Raw genomic sequence first — 27,069 nt, 5'->3', positions numbered from 1 at the left:
ACAATAATTTGATATCTGTATACACCGCAAAGTGATCCCTACAATAAGTCTGGCTATCATCAGTCACTCTCCGAAATTAAATTTTTTTTCTTGTGGTGAGAACTTTTAAATTTACTGTCTTGGCAACTATCAAATGTGTAGTACAAAATTATGTACTGTAGTTGCCATGTTGTACATTATACCCCCATGACTTACTTATTTTTTACCTGGAAGTTTATACCTCTTGACCCCCTTTACATGTATGTCCCACTCCCTACATCCTATCAGTCTGTTCTCCGTACCCATACATTTTGTTTTGTTTGTTTTGTTTCTTAGATTCCACATGTAAGTGAAATCATACAATATCTGTTTTTCTCTGACTTCTTTTTCTTAGTATAATACCTTCAAGGTCCATCGTGTTGTCACCAATGGCGAGGATTTCCTTTTTTATGGCTGGGTAGTATTCCATTGTACACATACATCACATCTTTATCCATTCATCCATCAGTGGACACTTAGGTTGTTTCCATATCTTGGCTATTGCAGCTAGTGTTGCAATGAACATAGGGTGCATATATCTTTTTAAACTGGTATTTTTATTTCCTTCAGATAAGTACCCAGAAGTAGAATTGCTGGATCGTATGATAGTTCTATTTTTAATCTTTTGAGGTGCCTCCATACTGTTTTCCGTAGTGGCTGCACCAATTTCCATTCCCACCAACAGCACAAGAGTTCCCTTTTCTCCGTGTCCTCGCCAACACTGTTATTTCTTATCCTTTTGCAATTAGTCATTCTGACAGGAGCGAGTTAACATCCCAAGTGGTTTTGGTTTGCATTTTCCTGATAATGAGTGATATTGAGCATCTTTTCCTGTGCCTGCTGGCCATCTGCATATCTTCTTTGGAAAAATGTCTATGTAGATCCTCTGTCCATTTTTTTATTGGACTGTTTGTTTTTTGATTATTTGTTGTATGACTTCTTTATGTATTTTGGAGGTCAATCTCTCATTGGATATATGATTTGAAAATATTTTCTCCCATTCAGTAGGTTGTCTTTTCATTTTGTTAATGATTTCCTTTGCTGAGCAGAACCTTTTTAGTTTGATGTCCCCACTTGTTAATTTTTGCTTTTGTTGCCTTTGCATTTAGAGTCAGATTTAAAAATTTATTGGCAAGACTTACATCAAGTAGCTTACTGCCTGTGTTTTTTTCCTAAGAGTTTTATGGTTTCAAGTTTTATATCAAAGTCTTTATTTTGAGTTATTTTTGTGTATGGTGTACAATACCAGCCAAGTTTCAGTATTTTGCATGTGACTATCCAGTTTTCCCAACACCAGTGATTGAAGAGACTGTCCTTTCCTCATTTTCTATTCTCGCCTCTTTTGTCATAAATCAGTTACTGTATATACATGGGTTTATTTTTGGGTTCTCTATTCTGTTCCATATAGTGACAATTTTACTTCTCCCTTTCCTATTTGGATAGTTCTATTTCCTTTTCTTGCCTAATTGCTCTGGCTAGGACTTCCAATATTATGTTAAATAAAAATGATAGGAGTGGACATCCTTCTCTTGTTCCTGATCTTAAAGGAAAAACTTTCAGCTTTTCACCATTAAGTATGATGTTAGCTGTGGCTAACGTATGTGTCATACATGGCCTTTATTACGCTGCGTTATATCCCCTCTATTTCCTCTATCCCCACTTTTTGAGAGTTTTTACCATTAATGGATGTTGAATTTTGTCCAGTCTTTTTATGCATCTATTGAGCTTATCATATGATTTTTTTTTTAAAGATTTTATTTATTTATGTGACAGAGAGCCAGCCAGCGAGAGAGGGAACACAGCAGGGGGAGTGGGAGAGGAAGAAGCAGGCTCACAGCAGAGGAGCCCGATGTGGGACTGGATCCCGAAATGCCGGGATCACGCCCTGAGCCCAAGGCAGACGCTTTAACGACTGCGCTACCCAGGCGCCCCTTATCATATGATTTTTATCCTTTATTTTGTTAATGTGGTAGATCATGATTGATTTGCAGATGTTGAATCATCCTTGCATCCCTGGAATAAATCCCACTTGATCATGATGTAGGACTCTTCTAATGCATCATGGAATTTGGTTTGCTAATATTTTCTTGGTGATTCAGCATAAGGATGTTCATCAAGGATATTGGCCTATAATTTTATTTTTTTGTGATGTCCTTTTCTGTTTTGGTATCAGGGTGATGCCGGCCACATAAAATGAGTTTGTCTTTAAGTTTTTGGAAGAGTTTGAGAAGGATAGGTATTAAATCTTTGCATGTTTTGTAGAATTCATGAATAAATCCGTCTGGTCCTGAAATTTGTTTGTTGGGAATTTTTTGATTACTGATTTGATATCCTTATTAGTAATTGATCTATTCAGATTTTCTATTTCTTCATGATTCAGTCCTGAAAACTCTTAATTTTTTTTAGAATTTAATCACCTTTTTTTTAAAGATTATTTATTTATTTATTTGTTAGAAATAGGGCACAAGCAGGGGGAGTAGCAGACAGAAGGAGAAGCAGCCTCCCTCCTGAGCAAGGAGCCTGATGCAGGACTCGATCCCAGAACCCTGGGATCATGACCTGAGCCGAACGCAGACGCTTAACCGACTGAGCCACTCAGGCATCCCAGAATTTAATCATTTCTTTTAAGTTGTCCAATTTGTTGGTGTATAATTATTCATGGTATTCTCTTAAGATCTTTTCTATTTCTGTGGTACTGGTTGTAACTTCTCTTTCGTTTCTGATTTATTTATTTAAACCTTCTCTTTTGTTCTTGATAAGTCTAGCTAAAGGTTTGGCAATTTTGTTTATCTTTTCAAAGAACATACTCTGAGTTTCACAGATCTTTTCTACTGTCTCTCCAGTCTCTATTCCATTTATTTATTTCCACTGTGACCTTTCCTACATCCTTCCTTCTGTTAGCTTTAAGCTTCATTCTTCCTTCATTTTCTGGTTTCTTTAGGTGTGAAGTCAGATTGTTTATGTATGTGTTCATGGGAAAAGGTGAGTTCAGGATAATCCTATGTTACTGTCTTGATCCACGCCTCACTTTGATTTTTTTCATTTGGAATCACATGGCCTGCTGGAGAAGCAGTTACTGCGCTAAACCAAAACCAAAACAAACAAAACAAAACAACAACAACAACGAACCAAAGCAAACAAAGAAATTGAAGAAAAAACCTGCTCTATTGGAAGAACTCCAGAAGGGTATTTTCTCCGTACTAGCCCCTAAATTGCTTACCCACAATATTTTAATGTTTGGCTAATATAATGTAAGTGTTACTCAGTAATTTCTAGGTACTTGGCACTGTGCTATACACAAGGGAGAGGAACTTCTGCTTTAATCCATTTAATTAAATAGTGAGACAATATCTTTCGAAGCCCTTATATCTGCAAATCTTTAATTCTTATATCAGTTTCTTATTCTGGGATTATTAGAGATGTCTGAAGGTCTTAATTTGGAAGAATGTAGTCATTTTGAGAAACGTGCCCGTTCATTTTTAAGCTGATTTATACATGCTTTATATCTGATTTATACTGTATCCTTCTATCTCTGATTTTTATACTTTAAGGCAATGCCCCTCAACCTGTTGCACCTCTGCTCAGCCCCCAGTCTCTGGACTGCTGTGTTGGTAATTTTTACCCCATTGAACCTCATTTTGTCCTCTCAGTCCTGTCAATATTGAAAGATTATTTTCCTTCTGGATAATCAGTCATACCTACTCCAGTTAAAAATCCATTAGACATTGAAAAATTATTTATTTATTTATTTATTTATTTATTTATTTATATTTTTATGTGATCTCTATGCCCAACATAGGGCTTGAGCTCACAGCCCCAAGATCTAGAGTCACATTCTCCACCGACTGAGCCAGCCTGGTGCCCCGAGCGTCACAGTTTTAAGGAAAAGCAGCCTGTTGTTTCTTTCCCAACCCTGCATTACTGAGCAAGGGGGCTGAAAAGTATTGATCCTTCAAAGGGACAGCCAGGCAGTCCTTGCCCCACTCAGTGGCTCTGGAATCTTTTTTCCTAATCAGAGAATCACCATTTAGTCAATATGTTCTATGCCAGGCAGTATTCTCCGTTCCTTATGTTCATTATCTCATTTCACCTTACAACAATGGTGTGATTGTTGTGCCAAATTTATCGAAGAAAAAAGTGTAGTTTAGTGAAGGTAAGTCATTGATCAAAGCTCACACAGTAAATGGCTGCTGAGATGCAGACCTCTTTTGGACCTGACAGTAGTGATTCTCAGCCCTGGCTCTGCATTATCATCTGGGGAGTGCCAGTGATAAACTGAGTGGCATCAGATGATGACCATCAAATCCATCAATTATATCAAAGTCTGAGATTGAATGTGGACTTTTATTTAAAGGTTTTTATTTAAAGAGTATTTTTCAAAGTTCCCGTGTGATTCTTTGTGCAACCAGGACAGAGAAATTGCTTGAAAGCCTGATTCTTTCTATAATGGGATGTTTCCTTTCAGAGACTTAAAATCAAGCAAATTCTTCTTAAATAAAGAGTAAGGCTAGTGCTTAAAGTGCAGTTTTCCTGTGATAAAATTATTAATAAGATTCAGCATTACTATTACATGTATGTATATTATCTCCAGTTACTAAAAACTTTTTACGTACCAACCACTATAAGAAGGACATTCTATTAAAAAAAAAAAAAAGCACATTGTATACATCACCTTACTTATGCCTTGAAATAACCTGATTAAATATGATCACTTCCATATTAAATATTATCACTCTCACAAGGGGAACAGATATGTTTAGACAGGCCTTTCTGAGTATCACCTGGGTACGAAGGGGGCAAAGCCAGGCCTTGTGGGTTTGGAACCTCCCTTCCTTATAACAAGAAAAGGCTGTGGAAGGAGAATCAATTGACAAGGATGATTATTTTGAACTTAATATCACTGAATATTTCTTAGCTGTCCATTTACTTAAACTAAAATAGTTTCATTTCCAGTATAGGGTCAGAAGAGCAAACTCATTTTCTGTACCTTTTCACAAAGACAAGTTTCAGGTTTTTGACTTTGGAATGTTGTATGCCTGCTGGACTGGGGAGCAGATGACATCATTCTGCCCAGTGGTGTGGAAATCCCCAGTCAGGAATTCCTCTGCTATTAAAACAGAGGCATATTATTGCTGTTTATTCTAGAACATAATTTAAGTTCTGACGTTGTCCCCGACATAGTTTCCACTTGGTGTTTTCAGGATAATTACTGAATCCCAGGGCTGCTGGGATTTTACCCATAATTTCAGAGTAGGGAATCTGATTTTGTAGTTTGAAGGACAATTAAACAAAGCAGAGACAAGTTGTCTTTTGAAAGCACACATTTATTTAAGGAACTGTGCTCCAGAAGGAGAGACTTCAATAAGAAACTGTGGTCCAATGAGTACATGGAGCTCTGAGAATTGGGGAAGTAAATGCTTTAACTAAGGAAATGTCTGAATATTATCTCAGGATCAAATTCGTAGTCAAACTCCATGCATAATACAATGTATCTAGAAGTCACATTGTTGTTCTCCTATTTTAATAACATCAAGGAAGAGGAAATATTTTAAAAGAACATTGTTTCTCCTTTAAATAATATTTTTTCTTCTTATGTATAATGAGAATCATATAGGCAATTGAATTTTGCTGTTCAGTTTGGCCACCAGGAGATTGAAAGCTAAACGCATTGCTCACGCCCTGCAAAACTGTATTCTAACTTTTCCTCCTTGTCTTGACCTTTTATCATAATTTTTCCTTTAATTCTAAATAATCATGCTTTTGTAATTATATTTGTTCATAAAACATCTTCATTTTATGAAATATGGCAAGGGATAAACAAATTGATAGTGAAACCCAACTCCTGCTAAGGCCTCTCTAAGTAATTTATTAAACCAATTTATGGAAGAAGGAACTGAGTAATGTGATACATATTACAATTGCAAAAGATCATTGATTCCAGCCTGTTACTTACACAATCCTCAAGAGAATTACAAAGCTTGTGAATATAGGCAGTAAAGAACACCCACCCAACAAACTCCAGTTCTCTGACAGACCATATCCTCTTTCCAATGGCACGTTGGCTCTTCTGTCTTTTAGAATTGAAACTACAAGTTCTTAGGGACACAGTGTACCACCAAAATAACTCTCCACACACAGAGCTGTGCCATTCTGTTTCTTTCTAGACAGTACATACACATGTATTTCCGCATTCTAATTTATAGTACTGTGGGGTTTTTTTTAATGAGTTGGTTATATTGAAATTAACAAGGACCTTTAAATTTCCAAATTCAAGAGTTATTTCATAGGTTGAGTATGATCCACAATGTACTTCTTTTTTCCTCAGGGTGAATTGTTATAGCGCGGTATCTGCCCAGTGCCCCTTCGGTGGATTCAAGATGTCTGGAAATGGAAGAGAAATGTAAGAATAACTTTCTACTAAGTTAAATGCTTCCCTTGATCAAAACGGTTGTCACCCCAGAGAATCAATCCATAGTTGCTACTTGGATTAAAACCTGCCTCTGTTCTCTCCTGGAGATTCATACTGTCAAATTGCTTTTAAATGCTGGATTTAGCCCATAACTTCAAAAAAAAAAATGATGCCAGAAGGGAAATATAACATGTTAAGCTCCTACTATTCATAAGGGACCATGCTAAGCACTTTACATTGGTTATTGAAATATTGCCTACTTTTGGCATTTCTTGCTGTATATAAGAATGTAATCTCTCTGGGAAATATTTCCAAAAAGGAAGAAAAACTACAAATTGATTACTGTTAAGAAGTGTGAAAATATAAGAACACTCTAGTCATTTGTATATACCTCTTAAGTAAGTAAATTAGTACCTTTATCTCAAAAAGGTTCTCAGTGTCAGAAGAGTAACTCTCATTTGATGAAATATTTTGATATGGAACCTAAAATTTTAAATTTACCTGAATTAGTTATTTTTGATATATATCAAATATATATATTTGATGTAAATATATACTATATATATAAATAGAAATGTGATATTTATATCTTATATAAGTTTATATCATATATAAGTTTATATTTGATATATTTATATATGATACATATTTGATATAGATGATTTATATATTTGATATATATGATTTATGTATATGATTTATATATGACTTAAATATATATTTGATATATATGATTTGATATATGATACATATATTTATATATGATATGTATATATATCATATATAAACGTAAAGGGTAATTTGACTAAGGAAAAAATGTTTTATAGTCATGACTAGATTGAGAATATATATATAAATTCATTTAGAAGCCTTCAAGTTGCTTTTGAAACCTGGGTTTATAGACTTTTTGAAAATGTACATATACATATGTATACACAGAAAGTGGTGGCAATATATTTAGTTTTGTTATCAATACATTTTAAAAGTCATGAGGAATAAAGACACATCATATACAAACCTTACGGAATCAAACATAGGAAAGCGGCACGTTCTGTAAATAGCAAGTAAAAATGAGTCTCAGTTTCTAAAGGTCATGAGCGAATTAAATAACCATCTACTACTTTGTCACTTAAAGAAATCAGCAAAATTACAATGAAGCAATCATCTTTGGGGAGCCAGTAAAAAGGCAGAACGATAAAATGATCTGTCCTCCTTCTCAATATACGTTAAGTTCGTGCCGTGTATATTAGGGCCCAGGAGCCCGAAATACACGATACCACATCCCATCCTCCATATGAGTGTGGTGGCAGGAGAAATTTGTAAAAGGATAAGTCGTGTAAAATAACCTACTCACACTATGAAGTAAATAGTCCTAGACGGGAGTTCTAAGTCACGGAGATAGAACAGCAGAAGAAATGCAGACACAGCACTGAAGGACAGAAAATCTGGGCACCACCAGAATATAACATCCATGGCCTTGCTCTACCTCTCACGATTTTCATCTGCCAGATACGATCAGCAGTCACGGGTGGGGACAGGAGGCGGAGAACAAAGCAGAGACTCTAGGAGCTCCGTTCCACACTTAAGATTCTATAGTTTCAACCCTGTGGGAACTCAGTGGATGAGAACTTACTGGCAGCTGACAGAGTCAGAGAAGACCTCACAGAAGATAGAGCATTTGCTCTAGGGCATGAAACAAATGTAGGATGTCAGGAAGCAGAGAAGGAAGCATTCTTGAACAGCAGGTGACATTGACACGTTGGGGGGTCAGCGAATTTGGATGGCTGGTGGGGATTTATGGGGTTGGAGAGTATGATGTCAGTTAAATAGGATACAGAGTAAGAAGTCTTGTATTCAGGAAAATTGGCTTACATTTTGTTAGTAGAGCGGTGAGAAGCCATGGATCTCTTTAGAATGTTGGTGGGGAGAGAGAATGGCAAAAGCTCGACTCATAGAAAGAACATGGCGCGTAGAGGAAGCATGATTGGCCACTAGCTGACCTGCACTTGAACCCCAGTTCCGTCTCTTGCTAGCCATGCAGTCTGTTTCAAGTTGTCCAACGTGTGAGCCTACGTTCCCTCCTATTTAACATGGAGATGCTAACAAACCTCTTAAGGTGGCTGTTTGAGAGTGAAGTGACACACTGTGCGTCCATTCCCCAGCATTCTGTCACCAGGTGGCGACTCAGAAAATGGTTCCTTTCTTCCCTGGTTCCTTTTCTTTATAATATCCATTATTAGAGAGTCCCCTTGCAGAACAAATTACTGTACAAAAAGCTGTAACAAAGGTTAGGTTATTCTGAAGGACGATTAACTCATAGCTGGCCCAGCTACTGAACACATTTTCCTAGGAATGTTGAAGATAAAATAATCAAAAGGGACAAAATGACTAAAGAAGACCAAATATGTCACTTTTGTTGAATACAGTTTGGTCCAACTTTGAGGCATAAGGAAATCAAGTAAGAGAGGGAAATGGAAAAATAAGAATCAAACATCAATAATTTCTTAAAATTCTGTCATGTGATTATAGATAATTTCCTTCTATATCTATATAAATACAAGAGAATATTTATGGTGTAATTTTTTACAGCAAAAGTTCTGGCTGAGGATGCTGTTTATATCTACCCGAAACCAAATTTGATGAACTTAATAAGTCATTTGCGACAAGATGTTTAAAGAGAATTACTGAAGCAGTAACCTTACATGACTCCCAAGGGTTCAAATACAATTTGTCCTTAAAGATAGAAAGATAATGGGTCAGTTGGGAACAGAGTCCTCAAAGAGCCCAACATGGTGGGGCGCAGACCTCAGCGTGGTTGTGATACTAAGTGCCCGGACCTGGGACTGGGTCTCCGATCATGGTGCTGGCACTGGAAGGAGTCACATGGTAGAGATTCCTTCCTTTGTGTAATTGTACTAATTTTCACTTCGGTTAACATAAGTCCCTGGAGACGTCACCAGTATACCATTGCAAACTGATGGTTCTTAGCACCTCGCGAGGTATTTCTTTCCTCCTGTCACAGCCTTGCCGAAAAGAGGAGGATGCAAGTGTTATAAACCACCGGACTTACAGAGAAAGCTCATGTGAATAGTTCTTGGTTCTGTGCTCCAAGTCAGTCCAGTAGACATCATCCCCACGCTCCTTAAGTAGCACCAAGCTCAGGTCTGGGTCCAGGGTGAAAAACAGATGTAACTCGCTTGCTAGGACCTTATTACTACAGTGTGGACAGGGGCGAGAAGCAAGGGTGTCACGTGGAAGTTTGCTGGAAATACAGACTCTCGGGCCTCTCCCCAGCCCTACTACTGAAACGGAATCAGCATTCTAATAAGGCCCCAGGTGACTGGTACCTTGAGGATTTTAGCAGCACAGAACCAGTAACTCACAGAACAGCAAGATAAAGAGAAGTGCAAACAGATGTGTTTGTGTTATATCGTAGACACAGGAATGTCTATGCATCGGAAGACGTAGGAGCAGGACTTACTTCAGCCTGAGTATGACGATAATCACACTTAGGACTCTCCTGAGCGTTTCAAGTGTCGTGTCACCCAAAATACAACGGAAAGCCCATTGGCAAAACTCATGGGTTAATTTATCTAACTTTGTGAGATAAAATACTTACTAAAATATTATCCTTTAATGGGTTTTGGGCAACTGAAGCTAAGTCCTTTAATTACTTTGAAGAACATGTTCACTGGAGGTTTTAGAAGGTATTTTCAGAAGCTTAATCGCCCAAGAAAATAATCAGCGTTAAGAGGATTAGGTTACCCAGGAGAGAAAGCTTTCTCCCACGTACCTGTCTACATCACCAGAAGGGGGGGTAGGAGAGGGTCAAGATCCTTTTCCTCTGTGAGCCTGCATGTGCCTGAGTGTTATAATTTTCAGAGTGCTCCTGTGTACATGCAATTCCATCCTCTCACCAAAACAATATAGAGAATCAGGAACTCCATGCTTTTAGTCATTTTCAAAATAGAGTAAATCACAGTTTCCAAAACTGGTGGGTGCTCTCGATAAAGCCAATAACGGGATACCGATATCCTAACTGATTGACTCAGGTTAATTCTTGATCATTTGGGTTGGATTTAAGAGTTTTATATGCAAATGGCTGGGGTTGCATGAATAGAAAAACCCCCAAACCACAAAAAGCCCAAAGGTTTGAATTTGGGCCAATGAACCCTCTCTTCCCTCTCTCAAAACAAACAAACTCTAACACTAAAGGTCAGGATTTTTGTTTTGTTTTGTTTTGTTTTGTTTTCCCAAAAGTCTAGAGATACTGTTAAAACTACAGCTGGAAAATATTTTGTTTCAAACCATATCAGGGTACGTTAGCATGAAAATACCCCTCATCACTTCTGGGCCAATCACACACAATAAAAATGCTAAGCTAAGCTCTACTTGAATTTATAGTTCTACTCCACTACTCAAGTGATTATATATTACGACTTCTCCTCTTGTATGGTATCTGTCTTATTTATTCGAACCTAAAGTAGAAATGGTAAAATTCTTGTTGGACTGAACTGTCTTTGTGTATGTGTGTGTGTGTGTGTGTGTGTGTGTGTGTGTGTGTGTGTGTGGTGAGTTTGTTTATAGTCAAATACAACAGTGTCAAAAAAGGACAATTTATGTGAAAATCAACAGAATGTACATAGTCATTTAAAATGCAAAATTTTAAAAAAAGCTTAAAAAGTTTCCCCACAAGGGGATTTATGTGAGACCAGATATCTTATGGTTGGCTGGCTACTATTTGAAATGCTTCTGTACACAGAAAATATTTTCCATTGTCCCTAGCCAGATAGGCAAGAACGAATTTGTACTAAATCATGGACTACGGTACGTTTGCACTGCTGCGCTCAATTCTGTGGGTTTCTCCCCCTCTCTCTAGGGGAGAATATGGTCTCCACGAATACATAGAGGTCAAGACGGTCACAATGAAAATTTCTCAGAAGAACTCATAAAGAAACCACAAGAATGGAGCGAAGAATCCTCAATGACTAAGTATCTCCTACAGTCGCTAATATATTGTAGTGAGATTTAAATACGACATTGTTCTTTTCTTGATTTTTTTAAACATAGACTAATCATATAAGCATTAAAAGTACACATAGAAAACATAACATGTTGGGGCGCCTGGGTGGCACAGCGGTTAAGCGTCTGCCTTCGGCTCAGGACGTGATCCCGGCGTTACGGGATCGAGCCCCACATCAGGCTCCTCCGCTATGAGCCTGCTTCTTCCTCTCCCACTCTCCCTGCTTGTGTTCCCTCTCTCACTGGCTGTCTCTATCTCTGTCGAATAAATAAATAAAATCTTTAAAAAAAAAAAAAAAAGAAAACATGACATGTAGCTTATTCTGAAAGAATCCTTTATCTTCTGATACATGACCCCCAAGTCCTATCAGTAAAGAAAAGGATGGGTCTGATGTCACATCTCTCCAAGTTCCGTAATAGTGATGTGCTTCTCCTTGTAGCTACTCTTCTGGATAATCATGTTATAGAAGAGGACCAGTTGTCACGTAGCTTCTTTCTCTAACAACCCCTTGAAGTCCTAACACACCTTTGAACTGCAGAGTAGATATGTTCTGTTCCCAGTTGTGAAGTCATTGGATTTTGTTGAAATATTTCCTACAGTGTCATGTCTGCTTGTCAAATGAATGCCTGAAATAGTTAGCTGTAATCAAAACAAAAAACTTAATAAAAATTAACCTTGCATGATTTTTGTTAAGTTTGAATTTTTTTAAGACTATTTATTTGAGAGAGAGAGAGAGGAGAGCGTGAGTGAGGAGGAGCAGAGGGAGAGAGAGAAGCAGACTCCACATTGAGCATGGAGCCTGATTTGGGGCTCGATCCCACGACCCTGAGATCATGACCTGAGCTGAAATCAAGAGTGGTACACTCAAATGGCTGAGCCACCCAGGTACCCCTGGTTTGAATTTTTTAAGTAGAAGTTTTGGTTATGATGATTTACTTTCCCTGTCACTCAAAATCATTGTTAAATCGGGCATGAAGATGTATTTAAGAATAAAAGTCAAATCCACTCATTCTCAAGTAGGTAAAGAAACCTATTTTCCTTTCCAGAGGAATTCTTGAAATCAATAGCAAACATTTGCGGTAGATGGCTTCAGTCTTTCAGTGAATATTTGAGTTTCTAGAAAGTTCTGAGTGCTACATTAGGTGTTATTAAAAAAAAAAACAGGTGAATAATGGATGTTCCATTACCTCAAGATGCTTTGATTTAGTGGAGAACAAAGATACATACAAAAAAATTTTTTTAATGATGGAGTATTGAAAGGGGCAACAGGGTCACTCTTGAGGGGACATGGCATGAGGAACATGGGGTGATCGCTGACATACCTCCTCCCAGGGAGCGCCACCCCAGATAGGTCTCAGCTAGACCCCAAAACTGATGGTCCCCCTTGGGGAAAAGAGAGAAATCCATCATCTCTATCCCAAAATGAATCAAAGTTTGTATCAAGTCTCCTTTGCTCTCTTTTTCCTGTAAGTAGGCTCGCCAAAGTCCCTGGGTATGTCAGACGGGGCAATCTTGTTTAGCAGATTGCTGAGCAAATTTGCTCTTCCATCTCAATTTGTGAGCCTATAGAACCCAGAACACTTCCAGGAGGGAAGGGGATGGAGGCCTGGCAGGTTTCGAAGTCTCCCACTTGATTCCCATTCTTGGAAGCCAGACGCTCCTTGTGGAAACAAACCTGAGCTATCACTTTGGTAGGATCATTCTTTCAGGTCAATGGAGAAGGTAGCAGCTTCTAACATTCCCAGATCTGCCAGCTGAGGTCAGGAGAGCCAGCTCAGGCTCGGCCCTCAAGTCACCTGCTCTTGCGGGTGAGTTAAGAAGCCCTCAGAACACCAGTAGCCAGGGTAAAGGGGTATCTGGTAGCAGTTCCCATGGGTTCCATGCCCCACACACCCTGACTGCTGGCTCCTCGCGAGGCTTCCTCACACGAAGACAATGCCTTTTAATCTTCTCCCTCACTTCCTTCTTCTATCCGGGGCATCCTGTCAGGGGTATTTAGCCCTCAGGGTCCCTTCATCGAGTCCTGAGTCCCCAGGAGGCACGAACACCTCCCCACACTCTCTGGGGTTCCTATTTCTTGACTGCCATCAAGAGACAACCGTGGGCCCATACAATTGCTTCCTGCACGGCCCCAGCTCCCACCCCCTTTGCCGTGGTCCCACACCAATAACCTGTTGAATTTGCATCCCACTGAAGGTGACAGCTCACCCATGTGGGACGAGGCTTGCTCTCTTCGTGTAACACTTCCGCAGTTCAGTTTTGATGTGCTGGCTTCTAAGAGATGATCATTCTTAGGCTCAACAGGGTAGAGGCTTGTTTTTAAGTGATAGCCCTTTGTCTAGTGCCTTGGTCCTGGTTTTTGTAAACTGTCCCATGTGCCTCTTGGTGGAGCAGAGCGGGAGTGTCCGTGTGGCCAGGCAAAGGGGGAATGGCCAGCTTTGGGAAGCCCTGCCTGCTCCCTCCAGCTCCAACCAGAACGTCTCCTGTACCGTCTACACACTGAGCCTCAACAACAGGTTTTCAGTTGAAAATGGGTTATAGAAAAGGTTGAATACTTGTGGGCTGTACTGAGTCCCCGCTCCGCCATCCCATAGGCCTGACAGTGCCGGGGTGGTGTGACTCCGAGCTCCACAGTATCCTTTGCATACCAAGCCTGTATCTCAAAAAGGAGCCCGAGAGTTCGGCTTTACCCCACTTTCCTTCATTCAACAGGTGGTTAAGATCATATTCTGCGCAGGGGAAACAGCGCGACAGGACGCCTTCTCCCGACAATACAGACTCATAGATCTGCCCTCTTCTCTGTGAACATCTTACTGCTGATTTCCAAGGACTGGATTTTAGCCCCCCCGCCAAGAGCCCTTCATAGGTATCTCTCAGGGGCCTTTATGGCTGTCATACCTGCCTGGGCATCGCAGGGTCCCCAGGGCACGCTTCACATGTTGGACTCAAAAAACTCTAGGGTCGGGGCGCCTAGGTGGCACAGCGGTTGAGCTTCTGCCTTCGGCTCATGGCGTGATCCTGGCGTTGTGGGATCGAGTCCCACGTCGGGCTCCTCCGCTGTGGGCCTGCTTCTTCCTCTCCCACTCCCCCTGCTTGTGTTCCCTCCCTTGCTGGCTGTCTCTGTCTCTGTCAAATAAATAAATAAATAAAATCTTTAAAAGGAAAAAAAAAAAAAACAACTCTAGGGTCACTGAAAGCAACTTGTGGTGTTACTTAGTAAGTATAACACCGAGCAGGGCTTTCTCACATCCACCAGTACGTTATGACGTTTTAAACTTTCCCATCTCTTGCCCAGAAGGGTAGATCCCATAGAAGAAGTAACAAACAGGCTCATACCACACCAAAATTAGAAGAAAAGAAAAAAGAAAGGGAATGAAGGAAAGATTAAGAAAGAAATGACTTAGGGGAACTCTTCCAGGGGGCCCTGAAAACATAGTGCCTGACCCTCTGGACACAGTGGTGAACTCCAGCCTCTCGCTGGCAGGAAAACAACAGACTCCCTCTTCCTCAAGATGGCCCCAGGTTTGAACATAAAACCCAATCCAGCCAAATGGAGTCCATCCTAAGCATGGGCCAATGAGCCAATAAAGTCTCCTTTTAAGTTGTACCTCTACCCTTGAAAACAAAACAAAACCTAATTCTCATACTGTCTCTTTTTCTCTCTGGGTCTCTCCCCCATCCCCCCACACCCATAATCAAATAAGAGATATTCCCATATTATATACATACTATTTCCTCTCTCCTGCGCTGCCACCATAGGTTTGGTATAAACCACTTTTCAATGTTTTGGCAGCTTCATCTCTGCATAAAAAACAATGAGATGAGGCGGAAGGTGTCCACATCATCACAATCTACTCTTTGTTGTCACATGTCCTAGAAAAGAAACACGTCCCAACCAAAAGACACAGTGTATCAGATTGGATAAAAAAGCAAGACCCATCGATATGCTGTCTGCAAGAGACTCATTTTAGACCTAAAGACACCTCCAGATTTAAAGTGAGGAGGTGGAATACTATTTATCATGCTAATGGATATCAAAAGAAATTTAGGATGGCAATCCTTATATCAGAGAAATTAGATTTTAAACCAAAGACTGTAATAAGAGATGAGGAAGGACACTATATCATACTTAAAGGGTTTACCCAACAAGAAGATCTAACAGTTGTAAATACTTATGCCCCTAACATGGGAGCAGCCAATGATATAAGCTAATTAATAACAAAGTCAAAGAAACACATCACCAATAATACAATAATAGTACAGGACATTAATACCCCACTCACTGAAATGGACAGATCACCTAAGCAAAAGATCAACAAGGAAATAAGGGCTTTAAATGACACACTGGACCAGATGGACATCAGAGATATATTCACAACATTCCATCCCAAAGCAACAGAATACATATTCTTCTCTAGTGCACATGGAAGATTCTCCAGAATAGATCACATCCTGGGTCACAAATCAGGTCTCAGCTGGTACCAAAATACTGGGATCATTCTCTGCATATTTTCAGACCACAATGCTTTGAAACTCAAACTTTTTCTCACAAGAGAAAAGTTGGAAAGAACTCAAATACATGGGGGCTAAAGAGCATCCTACTAAAGATTGAATGGGTCAACCAGGAAATATAAGAAGAATTTTAAAAATTCATGGAAACAAATGAAAATGAAAACACTATTGTTCAAAACCTTTGGGATGTAGCAAAGGTGGTCCTAAGAGGGACGTAGATAGCAATACAAGCCTTTCTCAAGAATTAAGAGAGGTCTCAATACACAACCTAACTTTACACCTAAAGGAGCTGGAGGAGGAACAGCAAATAAAGCCTAAACCCAGCAGGTGAAGAGAATTAATAAAGATCAGAGCAGAAATCAATGAAATAGAAACCAAAAGAAAAGTAGAACAGGTCCATGAAACTAGGAGCTGATTCCCTGAAAGAATTAATAAGATTGATAAACCCCTGGCCAGACTTATCAAAAAGAAAAGAGAAAGGACCCAAATAAATAAAATCATGAATGAAAGAGTAGTGATCACAATGAACACCAAAGAAATAAAATTATAACATATCATGAGCAACTATATGCCAAAAAATTAGGCAACTGCAAGAAATGGATGCATTCCTAGAGACGTATAAACTACCAAAATGCAAAAAAGAAATAGAAAACCTGAACAGACCCATAACCAGCAAGGAAATTGAAGCAGTAATCAAAAATCTCCCAACAAACAAGAATCCAGGGCCAGATGGCTTCCAGGGGAATTCTACCAAACATTTAAAGAAGAAATAACACCTATTCTTCTGTTGTTTCAAAAAAATAGAAATGGAAGGAAAACATTCAAACTCTTTCTATAAGGCCAGCATCACCTTGATCTCAAAACCAAAGACCCCACCAAAAAAGAAAATTATAGACCAATATCCTTAATGAACATGGATGCAAAAAATCTCACCAAGATACTAGCCAATAGGATCCAACAGTACATTAAAAGGATTATTCACCATGACCAAGTGGGATTTGTTCCTAGGTTGCAAGGGTGGTTCAGCACCCACAAATCCCTCAATGTGATACCCTACATTAATAGAAGAACCATATGACCCTCTCAGTAGATGCAGAAAAAGCATCTGACAAAGTACAGCATCCTTTCTTGATTAAAACTCTTCACAGTGTAGGGATAGAAGGAATACACCTTGATATCATTAAAGCCATATATGAAAAGCCCACAGCAAATATCATTCTCAATGGGGAAAAACTGAGAGCCTTTCACCTAAGGTCAGGAACATGGCAGGGATGCCCACTGTCACCACTGTTGTTCAATACAGTACTAGAAGACCTAGCCTCAGTAATCTGACAACAAAAAGAAATAGAGGCATCTGATCAACAAAGAAGAAGTCAAACTCTCACTCTTTGCAGATGACATGATACTCTATGTGGAAAACCCAAATGACTCTACCTCAAAATTACTAGACCTCATACAGGAATTCTGCAAAGTGGCAGGATATAAAATCAATGCACAGAAATCTGTTGCATTTCTTATACTAACAATGAGACAGAAGAAGGAGAAATTAAGGAGTCGATCCCATTTACAATTGCACCCAAAACCATAAGATACCTAGGAATAAATGTAACCAAAGAGGCAAGGGATCTGTACTCAGAAAAGTATAGAACACTCATGAAAGAAACTGAGGAAGACACAAAGAAATGGAAAAACGTTCCATGCTCATAGATTGGAAGGACAAATATTGTTAAAATGTCCATGCTACCTAGGATAATCTATACATTCAATGCCATCCCTATCAAAATACCATCAACTTTTTTCACAGAGCTGGAACAAATAATTCTAAAATTTGTATGGAACCAGAAAAGACCCCAAATAGCCAAAGGAATGTCGAAGAGAAAACTAAAGCTGGTGGCATCACAATCCTGAACTTCAAGCTCTATTACAAAGCTGTAATCATTAAGACAGTATGGTACTGGCACAAAAACAGACACATAGATCAATGGAACAGAATAGAGAACCCAGAAATGGACCCTCAAATCTATGGTCAACTCTATGGTCAATAGGAAAGAATGTCCAATGGAAAAAAGATAGTCTCTTCAAGAAATGCTGTTGGGAAAATTGGACAGCCACCTGCAGAAAAATGAAACTGGACCATTTCCTTACAGCATATACAAAAATAGACTCAAAATGGATGAAAAACCTAAATGTGAGACAGGAATCCATCAAAAGTCTAGAGGAGAACACAAGCAGCAACCTCTTCGACCTCAGCCACACTAACTTCTTGCTAGACATATCTCCAAAGGCAAGGGAAACAAAGACAAAAATGAACTCTTGGGACTTCAAGATAAAATTTTTCGCACAGCAAAGGAAACAGTCAACAAAATCAAAAGACAACCAACAGAATGGGAGAAGATATTTGCAAATGTCTTATCAGATAAAGGGCTAGTATCCAAATCTATAAAGAACTTACCAACTCAACACCCAAAGAACAAATAATCCAATCAAGAAATGGGCAGAAGATGTGAACAGTCATTTCTCCAAAAAGATATCCAAAGAGCCAACAGACACATGAAAAAAATGCTCAACATCTCTGGCATCAGGGAAATACAAATCAAACCCACAATGAGATAGCATCTCACACCAGTCAGAATGGCTAATTAACAAGTCAGGAAATGACAGATGTTGGTGAGGATGCAGAGAGGGGAACCCTCTTACACTGTTGATGGGAATGCAAGCTAGAGCAGCCCCTCTGGAAAACAGTATGGAGGTTCCTCAAAAAGTTGAAAATAGAGCTACCCTATGACCCAGCAATTGCACTACTGGGTATTTACCCTAAAGATGCAAATGTAGTGATCCGAAGGGGCACCTGCACCCCAATGTTTATAGCAGCAATGTCCACAATAGCCAAACTATGGAAAGAGCCCAGATGTCCACCAACAGATGAACGGATAAAGAAGATGTGATACACACACACACACACACACAAACACACACACACTGGAATACTAAGCCATCAAAACAGTGAAATCTTGCCATTTGCAATAACACAGATGGAACTAGAGGGTATTATGTCAAGCGAAATAAGTCAATCAGAGAAAGAATTATCATATGATCTCACTGATATGTGGAATTTAAGAAATAAAGCAGAGGATCATAGGGGAAAAAAGGGGGGGAAAACAAGATGAAATCAAAGGGGGAGACAAATCTTAAGAGACTCTTAATCATAGGAAACAAACTGACGTTTCCTGGAGGGGAGGGGAGTGGGGGATGGGGGTAGACATTAAGGAGGGCACGTGATGTATGAGCAATGGGTATTATATGAGACTGATGAATCACTGACCTCTACCTCTGAAACTGATAACACATTATATGTTAATTAATTGAATTTCAATAAAAATAATTTCAAAAAAAGAAAGTTGAGAAAAAGCTCCACATTGTATGCAGAGCATTTATTGTGATTTATAATTTTATATGTGCTTATTGGTTTGATATCTCTCTTCCCTATTAATGCCTTATCTACCCCTGTACCTCAAGTCTCCAGCACCATAGCAGAGACTCAGTGCATATTCATGAATAAATAATGAATAAATGAGAAGCAGACATGAGAATGACTATGTGTTCTCTACAAGAAGGAAAGAGCAGCCCCTGGTAAGCCTTGCTGCGCTTTGTTTCTCTTCCAAAAATGTCTGTGATATGTCTTCTTGTCTATTTATAATAAGATTATCTTTTCTTGAGCCAGCTGGAATGAGCCTCTGTTGCTACAGAAATGTCCTAAGTTGCAGCCAGAGAATGGGGCGCACTGACATAACAAAGTGAATAAAATAATACCAAAGAACATTCTAGCAGGAAACAGCAGAGGAAAGCAGTTCCCCTGGTATTGTTGATTTTTGCTTCATCCAATCTGAAACTGAAACTCAACCAAATTTACTTCCTAAATTTAACCCTTTAAAACTGGCCTCTGACTCCACCTGGTGGAAATACAGAAACCCTGCGTAAATGAACCAATCCAACCCGGATAAAAGGCACCAGACCTGTTTCCTTTATCAAAAAGGAAAGACAGATACTCAAAAAGTCAAATAGAGGACCTTCTGGAATGTTCCGATGCACTCAGCGTCCCTGACAATAAATAGGCTTGAACAATCATTCACCTGTTGTTCTCGGCTCCGTTCTGAGAGTCCAGGGACTTGCAAGTTCCATTTTCCCAGTCACTTGCCCCAAGCTTCTGGTTAGTTTCTACCAAGAGGAAGTACAGGCAGGAGTGGAGAGAAGGGATGTGCTTCCTGGTCCAGATTCTGGGGGCACTTTCCAGCAGCAAGAGAGAGCCAACACTCACTCCATCATCTTCTGATAGCACTTCCGGCGTCCGCAGTAACAAGTACCTTCACCTGCTGACGAGCTGCCCCAGCACCTGGTTAGGTGCTGCTTTAGTTCCGGTTTCAGCGCCAGGCCCAGGCAGACCCCTCCTCCAGAATCCTGGGCTCACATAGCCCATGGCCTCCATGCATTCCTTCAGCGGAAGGGATTGTTGCTGGTCCCGGCAGCTGCTTAACATAGTTACCTGAGCATAACCAATTTCCTGTATTTGATTCCTCTGTTTGGAAACCTAAAGTGGCTTTTGACCCACTTCTGTCTCGAGGCCTGAATATCCTGATTCAGATCAATTTCAGAAAATGAATGAAAATGACCTGGTAAATTAAAAGTTAGTTTTTTTAAAAACCATAGAAGAAACTCAAAGTGATTTTTTTTTAACTTTAGAAGTTACAAATAAATTACAGTAAAAGACTGGCATGTTTGTGTACATAGACATTTAACTCTTTTAAAATTTTCAACTCAGAGAAAAGGATACACAAATGAGAAAGAAAATCTCAGATTGAAAAGATACTTGCAGTCACTACCTCTGTTCAAGCTTTTTATCAGTTGCATTATGGCAGGATCCTCCAGACTATTCCCTCTGCTTTGAGTTTCTCCTCTTCCCAAACCATTCAGCACATTGTTATCAAAGTTATATTTCTAAAGAACAAATGCTATCGCTCTCCTCCTTGACCTACTGGTCAATAAAGATTTAAAAAGTAGTTACTTCTGGGACCCCTGGGTGGTTCAGTCAGTTAAGTGTCCAACTCTTGATCTTGGCTCAGGTCATGATCTCAGAGTACTGAGATCCAGCCCCGCATCAGGCTCCATGCTGGGAGTACAGCCTGCTTGGGATTCTCTCTCTGCCTGTCCCTCTGCCCTTTCCCGACCCCCTCCCTTTCTCTCCCAAAAAAGAGAAAAAAAGTAGTTACTTCAGGATTAACTAAAGAAATGAATATCAAAACAGTGGTAGGTATCTGCTAACCTTTAACCTTTCCTAACAATTGAGTCATTACTCAATTGTAGCAATTTTAAAAACAATAAGCTAGATAAACAAAATAGAGAATAGAAAAGCAATAGAGAAAATCAATGAAACCAAGGGTTGGGTTTTTGGCAGAAAAAAAATTGATAGACCTTTGGCTAGATTGAAACTCAAATAACCAAAGTCAGAAAAGAAAAAGAGGACATTACCACAGGTTTATAGAAATAAAAAGGATTATTAAGCATACAATGAACTACTGTATACAAATTGGATAACCTAGATGGAACTGGCAAATTCTAGAAACGTATTATCTACCAACACTGTATCATGAAGAAATAATCAATCTAAATAGACCTATAACTAGTAAGAAGTTTGAATCAGTAATCAAAAACCTCCCAACAAAGAAAAGCCAGAACCAGATGGCTTCACACGTGAGTTCTACCAAACGTTAAAAAAAAAAAAAAAATTAACATCAATCTTCCTAAAACTCTTCTAAAAAATTGAAGAGGAGGGAGCACTTTCAAATTCATTTTACGAGGCCAACATTTCCCTATTACGAAGACCAGACAAACACATTACAGGAAAAGGGAACAACAGGCCAATCTCCCTGGTGAGTATTGATTACAAAATCTTCAAGAAAATACTAGCAAACCAAATTGAACAACATGTTAATGCATTATATAATATAACCAAGTGGAATTTATTCCTGGAACAATGCAAAGATGGTTCCACACACATAAATAAATCAATGTACTGTACCACATTAACAGAATAAGGACAAAAGCCACATGATGAACTCAATTCAGAAAAAAAAAAAACATTTGACAAAATTCAACAACCTTTCATGATAAAAACTACTTAAATTGGGCATAGAAGGCCACAGATGAAAAATTCACAGCCAACATCCTACTGATTGGTGGAACACTGAAAAACTTTCCTCTGGGACCAGGAAAAAGACAAAGATGCCCACTTGTCACCATTTCTGTTCAACACAGTACTAGAAGATCTAGTCAGAACAATTAGGCAAGAAAAAAGAAATAAAAGACATCCACATTGGAAAGGAAGTAGTGAACTTATCTCTGCTCATGGACAACTGGACTTCTATAACTCATATAACTTTATATAACTTTAGTTGTTGGTAAAAAACTAATGATTCCACAGACACACACACACACACACACACACACACACACACACACCTGTTAGAAGTAATAAATGAATTTAGTGAAGTTAGCAGGATACAACGTCAACATACAAAATGAATTTCCATACATTAACAATGAACAATCCACACAGAAAATTAAAGAAACCATTCCATTTACAGCATCAAAAAGGATAAAATACTTAAGGAGGTTAAGTTCATGTGCTTTTCTACCCCCACCACTGAGCTGTAGCCAGCATCTAACTTTCTGTCTTTAATACTATTGTGAACTGAAGGGGTACAGTGTCCCTTGAGGACAGCTCCTTCCAAGCCATAGAGAAAGAAGCCAAAAGTCTATGTGAATCTGGATTATACTGTTTTTGCCAAAAATCTACTCCTCACAATGAATTTGGATTTGTAAAAAAGTGTTTCTGACCATTTCTAAACTTAAAGTTTTGTTCCTTCCACACTATTTCATTCATTTCTCTCTAGAAGTTGACACCCCTGATGACTCCACCAGTAATCATGAAACACTTAAAATGTATGTAAATTTCTGGTGATACCAAAACAAAAACCGAAACCAAAACAAAGAAACAAACAAACAAAAAAAACCAAACTCAAAATGAGAGGACTATCAATTATTATTGTTGTCCATTGTATTTATTTTTTTATAATATTTTTTATTATGTTAGTCACCATACAGTACATCCCTGGTTTTCGATGTAAGCCTCGATGATTCATTAGTTGCGTATAACACCCAGTGCACCATGCAATACGTGCCCTCCTTACTACCCATCACCAGCCTATCCCATTCCCCCAACCCCTCCCCTCTGAAGCCCTCGGTTTGTTTCTCAGAGTCCATAGTCTCTCATGCTTCATTCCCCCTTCTGATTACCCCCCCCTTTCTTTATCCCTTTCTTCTCCTACCGATCTTCCTAGTTCTTATTTTCCATTTTTAAAGTGTACATTTGGGGCGCTTGGGTGGCACAGTCGTTAAGCGTCTGCCTTCGGCTCAGGGCGTGATCCCGGCGTTCTGGGATCGAGCCCCACATCAGGCTCCTCCGCTATGAGCCTGCTTCTTCCTCTCCCACTCCCCCTGCTTGTGTTCCCTCTCTCGCTGGCTCTGTCAAATAAATGAATAAAATCTTTTAAAAAAATAAATAAAGTGTACATTAGGGGCACCTGGGTGGCTCAGTCGGTTAAGCATCTGCCTTTGACTCAGGTCGTGATCTCAGGGTCCCTGGGATGGAGCCCCCTGTTCAGCTCCCTTCTCAGCAGGGGGGTCTGCTTCCCCCTCTCCCTCTGCCTGCTGCGCCCCCTGCTGGTGCTTTCTCACTTGTGTTCTCTCTCTCACTCAAATATATATATAAAATCTTTAAATAAATAAAGTGTATGTTATTCCTCGAAAAGTATCAAGTTTCAAAAGTTTATTATGGTCTCACGAGGGAGTTTCATAATTGGAAAAGACTCCTCCTGGACTCAGTTTTGCATCACTTTGGATGGCTTGGGTCCTGCAACTCAGCTGAGAATCAACTGCTCAAGACCAAAGCCTGGACCTCAGCACGTCAGAGAGAGTATTCTTTTGCTTTAGGGTTTGAAAATACTATTTCCGCCTTCTGGGGAAATTGCTGCAATCTTGGGGAGGTAGAAACCTAAGAGCAAAAATCAGAATATAAATATGAAATGAAATCACTAATTAATGCAGGTATATGTTCTCCTCATTTCCTTTACAGCTGCAGTTGACCTTTGAACCAAGGCAAAGGTTAGGGGCTCCAATCCTCCCCTCCACCCTTACAGTGTAGTAAAAAATTCTTGTATAACTCTGACTCCCCAAAAACATACCTACTAATAGCCTAGCTATTGACCAGAAGCCTTACTGATAACACACACCATTGGCTAACATATTTTGTATGTTACGTGTATTCTATACTGTATTCTTACAATAAAGTAAGTTAGAGGGAAAGAACGTTAAGAAAATCATAAGGAAGAGAAAATACATTTACAGTACTGTATTATAAAAAATCCACATAGAAGTGGACTGCACAGTTCAAACCCATGTTGTTCAAGGGTCAACTGCCTTTTACTGTAATATTTGTAATTGGTGTGATATTCTGTGTGTGTTTTATCTGCTCCATAAGTTGCTAAAAGCAGTTAGGAGAATTTCGTATCTTACGTTTTGATTTTAATTAAATATTTAGAAGAGTAAAATTAAATAAGTTCATAATCGTTTAAATATTTGAGATAGTCTAACTTTAACTTATAAGTTTTGATGGATTTGCTTTATAAGTAGTATAGAAATATTTAGAAAGATTGTGATAGCTCAATGTTTCAGTGAGTGCTAATAACAGAAAGGCTTGAAGTTTAGTGAATTAAGCAGGAAACAAAGTAAGAAGGCACGCAGCTTCCACCGTGGTGTTAAAGGATCTAACAACACAGTCAACTCTGTAAATGGCCACACACTGATAGAAGTTACTTATTCACTGGGGTTGGGAGAGGGATCTGTCCACATGTTAGTCTCTCCCTGCACCCACACCATAGACACCAGAAACCAGGAGCCCAGTAGGCCTATAACTTCAGCTTTATTTGGCTTTTAATATAACCATGCCTTTTAAATGTTATATTTTTTGTCCTTTGCCCATCGTTGTTATATATCTGAAGCAGATTGCAGTCATGATCTGAGGCCATTTTCACTGAGAATCTCTCTTAATGGACTTTTAAAATTGAACTGGAAACATATTTTTTAGATATCTGTATTTCCTACTAACACAAGTTTCTTTAGGCTTTAGCTTCTTTGTATCTGTAGGCTGTGACACATAGTAAAGTGTTCAATAAACACATTTGAAAAAATTACGAAGACGGTAACATTTTGTGAATATTGGAAATGCTGGAGAGAGCAAATAATAATGCTCATAGATTACTGATGGGCAAGTAAGTTGCTGCAGCTCTTTGGAACTGATACCAGTCATGTCTTAAAACATGTTTGTAAGCTGCTTTTTTTTAAAATTTTTTTATTATGTTATGTTAGTCACCATACAGTACATCCTTAGTTTTTGATGTAGTGTTCCATGATTCATTGTTTGCGTGTAACACCCAGTGCTCCATGCAATACGTGCCCTCTTTAATACCCATCACCGGCCTATCCCATTCCCCCACCCCCCTCCCCTCTGAAGGCCTCAGTTTGTTTCCCAGAGTACATAGTGTCTCGTGGTTCATTCCCCCTTCTGTTTGCACCCCCTCATTCTTCCCTTCCTTCTCCAACCAATCTCCCTGCAATTTCTTATGTTCCATAAATGAGTGAAACCAAATGATAATTGTCTTTCTCTGCTTGACTTATTTCACTTAGCACAATCTCCTCCAGTCCCATCCATGTTGCTGCAAATGTTGTGTAATTGTTCTTTCTGATGCCTGAGTAATACTTCATTGTATATATGGACCACATCTTCTTTATCCATTCGTCTGTTGAAGGGCATCTCGGCTCCTTCCACAGTTTAGCTATTGTAGACAATGCTGCTATGAACATTGGGGTGCATATGGCCCTTTTCTTCACTACATCTGTAACTTTGGGGTAAATACCCAGTAGTGCAATTGCTGGGTCATAGGGTAGCTCAATTTTTAACTTTTTAAGGGACCTCCACACTGTTTTCCAGAGTGGCTGTACCAGCTTGCATTCTCACCGACAGTGTAAGAGGGTTCCCCTTTCTCCACATCCTCTCCAACAATTGTTGTTTCTTGCCTTGTCCATTTTTGCCGTTCTAACTGGTGTAAGGTCATATCTCAGTGTGGTTTTGATTTGAATTTCCCTAATGGCTAATGATGTTGAACATTTTTCTTGTGTCTTTTAGTTATTTGTATGTCTTCATCGGAAGAGTGTCTGTTCATATCTTCTGCCCATTTTTTGATTTGATTATTTGTTTCTTGTGTATTGAGTTTGAGAAGTTCTTTATAGATCTTGGATACTAGCCTTTTATCTGTAGTGTCATTTGCTAATATCTTCTCCCATTCCATGGGTTGCCTCTTTGTTTTGATGACTGTTTCCTTGGCTGTGCAGAAACTTTTTATCTTGATGAAGTCCCGCAAGTTCATTTTTTCTTTTGTTTCTCTTGCCTTTTGAGATGTGTCATAAAAGAAATTGCTGTGGCCGATGTCAAAGAGGTTACAGCCTTTGTTCTCCTCTAGGATTTTGATGGATTCGTGTCTCGCATCGAGGTCTTTCATCCATTTGGAGCTTATCTTTGGGTATGGCATGAGAGAGTGGTCAAGTTTCATTCTTTTGCATGTAGCTGTCCAGTTTTCCTGATCTTAAGGAAAAGGCTTTCAGCTTCTCCCTATTGCGAATGATATTCGCTGTAGGCTTTTCATAGATGGTTTTTTTGAAATTGAGGAATGTACCCTCTATCCCTACACTCTGAAGGGTTTTAATCAGGAAAGGATGCTGTATTTTGTCAAATGCTTTTTCTGCATCAATTGAAAGGATCATATGGTTCTTGACTCTTTTCTTGTTGATGTGATCTATCACACTAATCGATTTGCGAATGTTGAACCACCCTTGCATCCCAGGGATAAATCCCACTTGGTCATGACGGATAATCCTTTTAATGTACTGTTGGATCCTATTAGCTAGGATCTTGTTGAGAATTTTGGCATCCATATTC

At 39.2% G+C, this 27,069-nt stretch overlaps 1 protein-coding gene across 1 annotated transcript in view; it reads left to right on the top strand.

Moving 5' to 3' along the window:
* The window catches only part of LOC125282684 (aldehyde dehydrogenase 1A1-like), a 63,907-nt gene extending 51,777 nt beyond the window's left edge, over positions 1 to 12,130 (top strand). The window contains exons 12-13 of the mRNA XM_048218287.2: positions 6,344 to 6,418; positions 11,307 to 12,130. Of these exons, the coding sequence (XP_048074244.2) occupies positions 6,344 to 6,418; positions 11,307 to 11,379 (148 nt within the window). The 3' untranslated portion in view covers positions 11,380 to 12,130. The remainder of the gene's footprint in view (positions 1 to 6,343; positions 6,419 to 11,306) is intronic.
* The last annotated feature ends 14,939 nt before the right edge of the window (positions 12,131 to 27,069 follow it).

This window comes from Ursus arctos, unplaced genomic scaffold (genome assembly GCF_023065955.2).
Source record: "Ursus arctos isolate Adak ecotype North America unplaced genomic scaffold, UrsArc2.0 scaffold_33, whole genome shotgun sequence".
Taxonomy (NCBI): domain Eukaryota; kingdom Metazoa; phylum Chordata; class Mammalia; order Carnivora; family Ursidae; genus Ursus; species Ursus arctos.
Note: the sequence above shows the minus strand (reverse complement) of the source record. Positions and strands in the feature narration are given on the sequence as shown.